At 37.1% G+C, this 13,051-nt stretch overlaps 1 protein-coding gene across 2 annotated transcripts in view; it reads left to right on the top strand.

Annotated features, from left to right (window-relative positions):
* Window positions 1–13,051, top strand: part of LOC106880962 (sphingomyelin phosphodiesterase) — a 76,991-nt gene that overhangs the window by 28,259 nt on the left and 35,681 nt on the right. For both annotated transcript variants that reach the window (XM_052966269.1, XM_052966270.1), the window contains exons 2-3: window positions 8,188–8,467; window positions 10,067–10,231. In XM_052966269.1, coding sequence (XP_052822229.1) covers window positions 8,198–8,467; window positions 10,067–10,231 — 435 coding nt within the window. In that variant the 5' untranslated portion in view covers window positions 8,188–8,197. The remainder of the gene's footprint in view (window positions 1–8,187; window positions 8,468–10,066; window positions 10,232–13,051) is intronic.

Raw genomic sequence — 13,051 nt, 5'->3', positions numbered from 1 at the left:
GATTTTTACCAACAGTGTTTACCATGTAAAGTGATAAATATGCAAGATTGCACATACACGTTTGTGTGTGTGTGTGTGTGTATTTATATGTATATGTACATACATACATGCACATATTTATTCATTTAATTTTTACATCCACTTCTCTACACTGTCATAGGTTGAATGAAGACCTATTGAGGCAGTATTTTACAACTGGGTGATCATCACCTTCCTTTTCTCCTTCTTCCATTACATAGTATGTGATGAAATATAATGCCAATCTGCCAAACAAATATAGGCAAAACCTACATGTTTACTGTCTTTCTCATTATGTACACAATTTTAACTGGTTAGTTTTGTAATTTACTTGACATTTCTTTTGAAAATCTCAGTTCAATTGAACTGAATTGCTGCTTTATTTTGTTCATATAAGCTATGTATGTAAATATACAAATAAAGTGTGAGTGTGTGTGTGTGTATATATACACACACACACACACACATGTGTATATAGATATGAATATATACATTCATGTAGATAGGGTTATAATCCAAGTTGTCCCCTTTTGAAGCTCATCTGCATATTCCAATACTCCAAGATTGTATGTAGATGATATAATTGTCTGAGACTTGTATAAATGTTAAAAATCAAGGCCCTTGAGATCAGTCCACTGACTGTTGGCAACACCTATCTATGCACATTCTCATCGTCATCATCATCATCGTTTAACATCCGCTTTCCATGCTAGCATGGGTTGGACGATTTGACTGAGGACTGGTGAGCCAGATAGCTGCACCAGGCTCCAATCTGATCTGACAGAGTTTCTACAGCTGGATGCCCTTCCTAATGCCAACCACTCCGAGAGTGTAGTGGGTGCTTTTATGTGCCACCAGCACGAATGCCAGTCAGGCGGTACTGGCAACGGCCACGCTCAAAACGGTGTATTTTACGTGCCACCTGCACAGGAGCCAGTCCAGCGGCACTGGCAACGACCTCGCTCAAATGTCTTTACATGTGCCACTGGCACAAGTGCCAGGAAGGCGACACAGGGCACAGGTGCCATGCAGATGTCAACATTTGGCGCTCATTTTTGTGATTGGGCAACATTTTCACTGTCATGAACTATTAGGCAAGTATAATAAAAATGATGATCAAGTCAAAGCAAACATTTATTTAATTCAACAATGATGGTTTAACAAACAAAATTATTCATAAAGGACTTAATGGTAAACATAATAATATGTTCAAATGAAAATAATCATGGGATTATGATGTCATACAGCTCCTAATGTTTGATGTATGATCCTCCACATGCAACAACCTTTCTTAAGTGCTGATTCATTGAATTTGTCAAGGTGATGATATCCTCTTGTGTCATGCTTTGAGCAGCATCTCCGAGGACAACTTTACTTGAAAACTGCTGTCCATCTTGGTAAATGCGCCTCTTTAGGATATTCCACATGTTCTCGATCAGGTTTAAGTCTGGGGAACAAGGTAGCCACTCTGTCAATCAACCTGCAAGAGAAGCCTATTTGCTGCAGGCACTCCTTAGAATTCTTCGCTGCATGAGGTGGGGCTTTATCTTGCATGAAGACCAGTTTTCTCTTGAATGAAAGTTTTTACTTTTTGAACCACAGTTGGAAATTGTCCTTTAAGAAGGTAACATATGTTTTCGATGTCATCTTAATGGCACCTGGGACTTCCCATGGCCTGACGATCATACTACCAATGATGCCAGCCGATAACATGACCCCACCTCCCCTCTGTTGGCATTTCAAACGATGAGGATGGTTCATGCTGATCGGTACCCAACATTTACTCCAGCCACCTGGTCCATCAAGGGTAGCATAGCATTCGTCAATGAACAGAACTGTTGAAAAATCTATCTTAATATATTCTTCTGCCCATTTCAGTCTCTTCTGCTTATGAACAACTTTCAGAGGGGACCTTGTAACAGGTTTAACATTCCTGGCTACCTGCTTCAAGAGGTGACGCCTGGTAATTTTCCATACGTCTTCTATTTGAAGACTTCTCTACTTGTCAGACATGGATTCCGCACAACTTCCCTTTTCACACGTGACAAAGTATGATTCGAAACAATCCTTGACTTACCCTTATCTGCCCTTGACCAAAGAGAAATAGGAGACTGCACAAATTTCTTCACTATTCAGTGATCTCTTCCCAGTATTTTTGATATTTCCATGGTTGTTTTTCCTTTTCCAAACTCTGACACTATGGTAGACTTCTCATTTGAGGTAAGATCACGTTTCTGACCCATAATGAGACTTAAATTGGGCACCTGCTTAATAATTTGGGACAGCAGAAATGTTGCTGCTACACAACAATGGCTGCTGTTTGTTTTCATCTGTGCAGATCCAATTTATTTTAACAGAATGTGCGCAGATAAAAGTTGCCAACAGACAGTGGGAAAACAACTGGTTTTGAACGAATATATATTTATTTATTGAGAGAAGGTTGATTTGCTTAATAATGTGGGATGCATGCAGAGGTAAAATTACATAATACAAAATACCAATGTAACAAAATTGTTTTCAGTCTCTGGCCACAATTCTATTGAAACAACACTAAATGAGCTTAATTACAATGAAATTCATTACAATGAATTTTCTGTCATGAGGATATGAAATTGAGCTCCTAACACTCAAAATTTTTTGCTGCTGTTGTAAAATATCTTGTGTGAGTCAACATTTGACATGTGGATGATATTGATTGGAGTACTGATAAGGTAATGGTGATAATTAAGATCACTTTAACCGTGTATATGTATATGTGTGTGTATCTGTAAGTGCACCATTTGTTGTTAATGCATTTCCTCATATTAATACTAGATAAGATTAGATAAATACACATTACTGAAGCATTGTTTTACAGCCAGACACCCTTCTTTTTGATAATTCTTATCTGTTTATCATGTAAGAGATTTTTTTATTCCACATATCTTTGAAAACTTTGAGCTAGTAGATGACTTTTTTGTTAGGAAATTGTCTCCATTCAACTTTCTTTCTGTGTCATCATCATCATTATTTAGCATCTATCTTCCATGCTGGCATGGGTTGGCTGCTTTCGACAGGGGCTGGTAAACTGATGACTGAGCCAAGCTCTTCTTGGCACTGTGTGTGTGTGTGTGTGTGTGTGTGTGTGTGTGTGTGCAAGCAGTGAATTGAGAAAGGGTTTGTCTGTGTCTACTGCAGGTAGACAAAACCAGTAGAGGCAGACAAGCTTGACTGCAGCAGCTCCTGAATGAGTTACTCTAGTATGTTATTGAAGATATCTCAGATCTAACTGGCTACCATCATGATGGTATCGGATGACGAGACCAGCTTCCCCATGAAAGTCTTCTGTGGACCTTACAGTCATTATGCTGAAGGGATTCAGTATTGCTGTACCCTCTTTCCTGTTTGGAAAGGTTCTGAAAGTATTTTGTAGTGGCTAACTTGGCTATGCTGATCTTCATATTGATAGATGACCATTCTGAGAAATTTATGAAGTAGGTGGGGTATCTTAGTCCCATTCTGTGTTCCCAGATCTTTCCTGCTCAGTACCAAGTGCTTTGGTAACAGCAACAAACATTACTTGTATGCCTCTCATGTTCTGTTGGAGCTGCCTAAGAATAACTCCAGGTTTGTGATGTTCCTGTTAGCTCTGAATTCACATTGGCTTTCTGGGCAGTGTTTGTCTGCCATGATGGACTATAGTTCAGGGTTTTATGAGGCCCTAAAGGCTGCCTACAGCCTTTCACAAAAACTCCAGAATTCCTTGCATAGTGCAGACAGGCTGGTACTCTTCAAGATTATATTTCTACTAGACAAGTGATAGAAACATTTCCAGAATCTCTTTAATGCTCCCTGCATGTTCCTCAATTCAACAATTCATTACCTCTCACAATAGATAAAGCAGAACTGGATGGATCAACCTAGAAAAAACTACTAAGGCTATAGAGCAACTAAAACAGGAAAAAGCCCATCTCCTGAAAGTAATAGTTGGTTTGAATATTATAAAACTACATAATCTTGACCTGAGTAAGATTGGGTGTATTTATATGTGTGTGTGGGTATTGTTACTTGTGTCATGTTTATATGTGAGATCTGTATGTGTGAATTTATGTGAGTGTGATCTTTGTGTATATGTATATGTGTGTATATGTATATATGTGTGTATATGTGTATATGTTGGTAAGCAAGCTACTTACCACGCAGCCACTCCTTTAATTTCTATACATTTCTCGAGCACATCCCCTCTAAACTTCACCAGCGCGGTTTCCCCGGACACACTTCTGGACAAAACTCATATTTTTTTGTAACTTTCAAAAAAAAAAAACCACTTTAATTTCATATTACTGTGGGAAATTTTCCTCACCGGGTGCAGATCTAGATATTAACAGTTTCAGGTTCGGTCCCCCTGTGCAGCACCTTGGGCCAGCATCTTCTACTATAGCCCCTGGCCAACCAAAACTTTGAAAATAAAATTCGTCAACAGAAACTGAAAAGAAGCCCATCACATGTATATGTGCATGTTTGTGTATGTATATGTGTGTTGGTGTCTGTCATCTTGATGTGATCATACTAATTGTAAACAAAGGCCGCCATTATACATCTAGTGTTACATGTTTGCAACCTTCCATCAAAACAATGTTGGGAAAAATATCATCTTGCTTGCAATTAAGTCTTGACGATCACAAGTAAAGTAGTCAATCAGAAAATGTGCTTCAACAAATTTCATCTGACCTACACAAACATGGAAAAGTTGACACTAAAACGATGATGTTTATACATACTGTATATATAGAGAGAGAAAGCCACTAAAGCATTATACTTAATGACTGACAAAGTATAGTGCTTTAGTGGTTTTAGAGTTAATTTAACTCTTATGTTAGCATAAGCGATGCTAGCCAGCAACCTCTGTCACTTTTGTGATCTCTATTAATTTTGCCATTAGGTTCTAATTGCTAATAAGCCACCCTCTTAATTTGTTGTTTACACTTTTATCCTTTTGAAAATCAGCACATGATTTCAATGGTTTTTCTTATAAGATTGACAAATGAAGTTGAGTTAACCCTAGGCATTAGGGACTTTCCTCCCTTTATCAGTCATTAAGTATAGGGCTTTAGTAGCTTTAGAGTTAATTTAACTCGTATTTTTGCACAAGCGATGCTAGTCAGCAGCCTCTGTCACTTTTGTGACCCCAGCCTTAAGGCTGAAACATAAAACAATATATAAAACCTTATATATGTATAGAAATTACATCACATGTAAACAAACGTAAATGTGTTTCTGAAGCACTGGAATGTGTCTTAGTACAAGAAGAAAGATATATTTTTTCAATGTATGAGATTCATGGCTGGCTGCTGACAGATTTTTCTGCTCTGTAAGGATTTTCTCCTATATATGCTGTTCTATCAGTTCTTACGCGTTAAAAAAATATATCTGTCTACTTGTATATATTTGTTTTATTGTGACATGCAATCATTTCAAATTGTTAATGACCTTGACTAAGTTGTGAATTTTAGAATCTTAAGAAAAATTTCATTTCCTTTCATCTAATATTTTGTATCTATCTGAAAACTGTCTGCATCCTTCATGAAACAAATTAGTCTTGTCTCCTGTGTTATTACCCTTCAGTATATCACATCTGATTTAATACTCATTAGCCAAGTTAATTATTCTTAATAGCATGTACAGTATAAACAGATCATTATTGCAGAGCACGGCTGAGCACACTATTTGTTCTAGCGTACGTGCCACATCCACCCCTCCATCTTCTGCTGCTTTACCCCCACTTAGTTTCTTTCTTTCTTTTTCTCTTTTCTTTTTCTTGTTTTTTTTTTCCTGTTTCTTTGTATTTAAATGTTATAATTTAAAATTAAAGTGTTGTTTATAAATGAAAGTAAAAAGTGAAATTAAAAAACAGATCAATGGTTCTTCACATTATATTTCAAATTCAGTTTGTTTATTTTTGATTTCATTTTTACAATGTTAAAACATGAACATTCCTAACAGGATAGAGTTTTGGAGACTATCAACTTCATCTTCCATGTCATTATTTACAATTTACTTTACATTTTCATAATTTGATTTATTACCATCATATGTTTTATTCCTGCATTTGAACTAAGAATCTTTATTTCCAAACTAAGGTTAATTGCATTCTATGTGCAGGCAGTTTTCTTCTGGGTATGGATAGATTTGTTTCTTACATTTGTCTGGTACGTATGGTTATTAGATTGCAGTCATGCTTGGGACCACCTTTAAGGGTTTTAGTCAATCAAATCGACCACAGTACTTATGGTATTTATTTTATCAGTCTCTTTCACCAACCTACTAAGTTACTGAGGGACAAACACAAAAACACGCACTCATGCACACACACGCACACACACACTCCCTCAGTTTCCATCTACCACATCCACGCATAAGGCTTTTGTCAGCCCTAGAGTATAGAAGAAAGACACTTACCCAAGAACTGAACTCAAAACCATGTATTTAGGGAACAAATTTCTTACCACACAGCCACATTATAGATATAAATTCCAAATGCTGGAAGATATCAATCTTATTAACAATTCTCTTCTTAGATATTTAAAAATTCAATTATTATTTCTATTTTAATTTAACAACATAAAAATTAATCATCATCATTTAATATCTGTTTTCCATGTTGCCATGTGTTGGACTGTTTAACAGGGACTGGCCAGCTGAAAAGCTGCCCAGGCTTCATGTCTGTTTTGGCATAGTTTCTTCGGCTGGATTCCCTTCTTAAAGCCAACCACTTTACAGAGTATACTGGATGGTTTTTTTTATGTGGCACCTACACCCACAAGATTAGCATTGTTCAGCTGAAGTGGGATGTTGGGGACATGCCTGTATGCAAAGACAACTGCGATTTTACTTAGCTTGATGCATCTTCTCAAGCACAACAAACTGCCAGAAGTCTTGGTCTCTCATCATCCCCTCTGTGAAGCCCAGCATCTGAAGATCCTTTCTCACCACTTCATTCCACATCTTTTTGGTCTACCCCTTCCACATGTTCCCTCCACAATAAATGTTTCCAATTTTGGTTGGTTGGCTGGTTGGTTGGTATTTAAGGAAATAATTCCATTATTGAATATTTACTCTGATATTTTGCAAACCCAGTCAGCTACAACTAACACTGGAAAGCTAATGTGAAATTGTTAATAAATGGGTTATCTAGTTCTCTTTCTCTAACATTTCCAGTGGTTTGATAGAGACTATAACAATTGGTGACAAAGTTCAGTCATGATATGTTGTGGTTGTTGTGGTTGTTGTGGTTTTGGCCACAAGGATCATTAACTGTTATAATATCTATAATCTTTAGTTCTGTTTTTGTCAAAAACCATGTGGTAGTGGTTTGCAGACTTCTCTGCCTTTATTTACAAGTCTCGTGGACAATTGCCAAGTTAAAGGATCATTGTACATAACAATGGTTAACTGCTAATCATGAATAGAATGCAAGTGGAACTTGCACATTTTTTAATACAATGCTCATTAAATGAGAACTCTCTGACAACACAAATAAAAACAATAACAATGATTAGGTTAGATATAAGCTTCAATCATTTCATTGTTTTGTCAGATTCCTAATTCTGAAATTTACAGAATTAATTTTTATCTTGATGTATAGGTATAGGCATGGCTGTGTGGTAAGAAGTTTACTTCCCAACCACATGGTTCTGGGTTCAGTCCCATTGCATGGCACCTTGAGCTAATGTCTTTTACTATAGCCTCAGGTCAACCAAAACCTTATGAGTGGATTTGGTAGACAGAAACTGAAAGAAGCCCATCATGTGTGTGTGTGTGTTTGTCCCCACATCACTACTTGACAACCAGTGTTAGTTTGTTTTATGTCCCTGTAACTTAGCAATTCAGCAAGAGAAAATACCAATAGAATAAGTATCAGGCTTAAAAATATGTTACATGGTAAACAGAAACTGAAAGAAGTCTATTTATGTGTGTGCATGTGCATCTGTTTGTGTTGTTTGTTTACATCCCCATAAAGTACTGAGGTCAATTTGTTTGACTACATACTTCATGGTAGTGCCCCAGTTTGGCCATAGTCCAAAGACTGAAATAAGTAACTAATGAAAGAGGATTTTTTTATTCTTTAATAGTTCATAGTTTACTTTTGTTTTATGATATAAATTTTCCCTTTTTCTTTTTCTATTCCAGAAATTTATCAATGATGAAACTCTATTATGTTATACCAGCTGTTTTGCTTGTGTCTTGGGTGGCTTTTGTTACAACTTCTCCACTTCACCATCAAGTAGAAAAGCGTTCCTTGAAACTTTCTCTGAAATGCCTTGCTTGTGAATCAGCAATTGTATTTTTCCGAAAGATATTGAAGAGTAATCCCCAAAGTTCACTCATTGGTGAAATCATCAAAGAAGCTTGTATACATTTCTACATTGAAAGTCGTAAAGTATGTGCTGATGTTGTCAAAGAATTCCAAGTAAGTAATACACTTTGACACTCATATTAGTGTCATTTTATTAATGTAATTTAATATTCTGGTTCTCCTTTGTGTGCGTGTGTGTCTGTCTGTCTGTCTGTCTGTCTGTCTGTCTGTCTGTCTGTCTGTCTGTCCATGCATTTATATATGACAAGTGAGTGTGCAGTGACCAGTAAGGTAAGTGGAATGCCAAAACAAGATGTGTTACATAGTTATGTTCTGAATTCGAACTCCACAGCTGTCATTTCTTTTAATTTACTTAAAAGACTATATATCTCATTGAAAGCATATATGTGCATGTATACGAGGGTGGGCTGAAAAGTTCATGGGCTGACTATGAATGATTGATGCTAGAGGTGTGAAATCTTGCATGCAGTAATTTTACCTGTTCTTATTAATAACTGCATTGTTTCTTTCTAAGTAAAATGACATCTGGCTGTTCAAAGAAAACTTCAAAAGTAACTAGTAGCAACTTCTTTTGAAAATGGACAAAATTTGGCATTGAGGTGCTATCAAGTACCTGCAGAAAGAGGGTTTAGCCCCTAAGGGCATTCATGCTGACATGTTCACTACAATTGGGGATGACATGCCAGCTTTATCAACAATGCAAAAGTTAACATCTGAATTTAAGAGGGGAAGGGGGAGTGTTGAAGCTGACCCAGGGTCTGGACATCCTGCCGCCTATGCTATTAGCATATCCCATGAGAGAGTTGAGAATATTATGCACAATGAACTTGGCATGACAAATGTTTCCGTTTGGTGGGTGTCACATTTGACACCTGATCAAAAGCACACCAAGTTGATCAGATCTGACATGGTTTTCTTGAATGTTTTCTTGAATGTTTCCTAAACCAGGATGAGTGTTAGGTACATCACTTTGAACCAAAAACAAAGAGACAATCAATGCAGTGGAAACACCCCCGCCAACCTACTCCAAAGAAGGCCAAGGTCATTTCATCTGCAGGGAAAGTGATGGCCTCAGTTTTTTGGGATGCAAAAGGCACTATGCTTATTGACTTTCTTCAAAAGGACCACACATCAGTGGAGAGTACTATGCCAACTTACTGAGGCAGTTACAAAAGGCTATCAAAATGAAATGCTGAGGAAAACTAATGAAAGGGGTCTTGTTTCATCAGGACAATGCTCCAGCATGTAAGTCCCTGGTTTCAATGGCTGCTGTGCATGAGTGTGGCTTTGAACTAATTGATCACCCTCCTTCTGCTCCTGATTTTGCCCCATCTGACTATCACCTGTTCCCTAACATGAAAAAGCGCTTGGCTGGGAACCAGTATCACAGTGATAATGATGTCATATTTGCTGTTCATGAATTTTTTGACCAACATGATAAAAGCTTCACCAATGGGATCCAAGTGCTGCAACACCGATGGAAGAAGTATGTAGACTACAGTGGGGAGAGAGGCTATGTTGAAAAATAGACTTTATTTGGTCACATTTCATGAGGGTATCTTGGTAAGTCTATGAACTTTTCAACCACCCCTTGTATGTATGAAAGCATCTTTCTATATTATATTTAAGCATATTTAATATGTTACACATTGCTACTATTCTATATATGTATATATTCTATTAAATTTTCAGCCTGAAACCCTCTATGTGCTTTCTAAAAGTAATTTAACTGAGAAAGAAATTTGTTCAACAATTTTAAACATACAGTGTACTTATGAAGGGGATCCATACAACAAATGGAGCATCAGTCTACCTAATACACCCAAGCCTCCAGTGAGACCAATACCAGTTCCCAAGGTAATTAAAAGCATTAATTATAACCAATAATATTAGTTGTAACTAACTGTTACCAACATATATATAATAGTAATACTGCAAAACATGAAATAATTCTGCATATAACAGCATAATTAGTCTTACTACTAACTGATGTTGATGCTAAAATCTCAAAAAAAAAAAAAAGAGATTGAGAATGAACATAAGCTGGCAGAATTGTTATCATGCCTGGCAATATCATCTGTCTTTATATTTTGTGTCCAAATCCCTCCATGGTTGACTTTGCCTTTCATTCTTTCAGGATCAATAAAATAAGTATCAACTTACGCCAAACTTGCTGGCCTTGTGCCAAAAAATGAAACCATTATTGAATGACTATTTAGATTTCATTTTTGCATTTTCTGAACACACACGCATGGATACGTGCAAGCATGCACACACCATCATTATCATAATCTAACATTCATCATCCATACTGGCATGGGCCAGGTGCTTTCAACAAATGAGCCAGAGGATTGTGCCAAGCTCCAGTGTCTGCTTTGACATGGTTCCTACAGCTGGATGCAATTCCTAACTCCAACCACTGTGCAGTATGTACTGGGTGTTTTTCTTTTCATTGCACTGAGGTTACCAAGTACTTACAACTGAGTGAATATAGTCAGATGGGAATAAATCAGGAGATTAGGGATGGTGATCGACCAGTTTAAAGCCACAACCATGCACAACAACCACTGAAACTAGGGATTTGCATGCTGGAGCATTGTCCTGATGAAACAAGACCCCATTCATTAGTTTTCCTGGGTGTTTGGTCTTGATAGCTTTTCATAACTGCTTCAGTATGTGAGAGTATGATAGAAGCATAGGAACTGGGACAGGAACTTGCAAAGAGAAGAGAGAGAGCTGGGGATATCCTCAATGTACAAGGGAATGTAAGAGAGAGAATAGAGAAAGAGCAACTGAAAGGGTTCGTAAATAGGTAAGTTTGGAAATGCATGTAAATAGTGTTACAGATGATTAGAGATGAGGACTGAGGTGGACATGGTGAGAGTGTGAGGGTTTTGACAGAGGACAGATTATGTGTGTGTGTGAGGGGGTACAACACTACTACTGTATGAGTTAGAGCTACACGTATCCAGTCATCTTTCACTTTAGTGGCTAGTCAACTACTGTACTTAATAGTGTTTCTAGTTATATATAGAGCACATATAGTGAAAAATTAAGATAAACACCAATATACATATTTAGTTCCTTATTGCATTTTGTTACAGAGATCTCTTTAACAAAATGCAATAAGGCACTAAATATTTATACTGGTGTTTATCTTAATTTCCCAGTACATATGCCCTCTTCCCACTCCCTCTCTCTCTACATATATATATGACATTGTCATTTATTAGTGCAACATATATATATTATGTATATTTGTCATATAACATTATCATTTTACATCTGCTTTCCATTTTGGAATGAGTTGGACATGGCAATCTATATTCAGAGACACTCTTCACCTAGACAGGTTGGAAGACCACATCTTGTTTGCATATTCCCTTATTAGTTTATTTGATATTGTTGGATATTATTAGTTTATTTGGTATTGTTGGATGCCCTTCCTAACACAAATCGCTTTACAGAATGTAGTGAGTACAGTTTACCATGGTTCCAGTACAAAAGAAGTTAAGTTGTTATGTCTTCTAAAAGACTAAAAGGCCCTCTGAACCATATATTTGTCTTTCCTCCTTCCTGTGTGCATTTTTTCATGTCACCAGTGCAAGTGAGGTTACCTTCTACCTCACTGCTCTATATTGTTCATTCAAGGCAATGTGACCAAGATGAAAAGAATAGGTAATGACAGACAAACTAGAGGAGGTGAAGGGAACAAGAGTATTACAGAAGAAATAATGACTGGAGTGGAGGATTGAAGCTGAGAGAATATCGAAGGGAGTGATGGCAGGTAGGGTCTGATGACAAAAGAGGTGTGTAATATATATACATATATATAGGTGTGTGATTTAGAAGCTTGCTTTGAAGCCACAGTTTCAGCACCATGGCCAAGAGTGTTCTATGTCAGCCCTGGGCCAATCAATTCTCTGTGAGTAAATTTGACAGAAGGAAACTGTGTGGAATCGCATCATCTATATGTGTGTTTTTATGTTTGTCCAACACCACGACTTGTCAACCTATGTTGGTTTGTTTTTGTTCCTGTAACTTAGCGGCTTCAAAAAAGAGACCACCAGAATAAGTACCTGGCTTAAAAAGTACTGGGGTTGATTTCTTTGAGTAGAATCTTCAAGACAATGACCCCCAATAAAGATATGGATATATTTTTTATCTTTTACTTATTTCAGTCATTTGACTGTGGCCATGCTGGGGCACTGCCTTGAAGGGTTTTATTTGAACAAATTGACCCCACGACTTCTTTTTTTAAGCCTAGTACTTATTCTATCGGTCCCTTCTGCCAAATTGCCAAGTTATGGGGATATAAACACACCAATACTGGATGTCAAGCAGTGGTGGGGGACATACACACACACACACACACACACACACACACACACACATATATAATTTTACCATTAAGCTGTAATTAGCAGAACCATATACACGCGCACCAATGGCGGTGGGCAACTCTGTATACGATTCTGATGATTACGGCTCATTACAAATCAGGCTGATGAGAAATAGACAAATGGTAAGAATTTGTTAAATCCGAAACTAGTTCCTGTTTAATAATGCTTGTTTAGGTGATTTTAAATGTCTTGCCCGCTCACGTTTTTGGTATGCTGCTATATTTCATGTTGAGAACAATTTAGGTTTTAATAGACACAAGATGTGATCCATTTC

Source organism: Octopus bimaculoides, chromosome 3 (assembly GCF_001194135.2).
Source record: "Octopus bimaculoides isolate UCB-OBI-ISO-001 chromosome 3, ASM119413v2, whole genome shotgun sequence".
In the NCBI taxonomy this organism is placed as follows: domain Eukaryota; kingdom Metazoa; phylum Mollusca; class Cephalopoda; order Octopoda; family Octopodidae; genus Octopus; species Octopus bimaculoides.
Note: the sequence above shows the minus strand (reverse complement) of the source record. Positions and strands in the feature narration are given on the sequence as shown.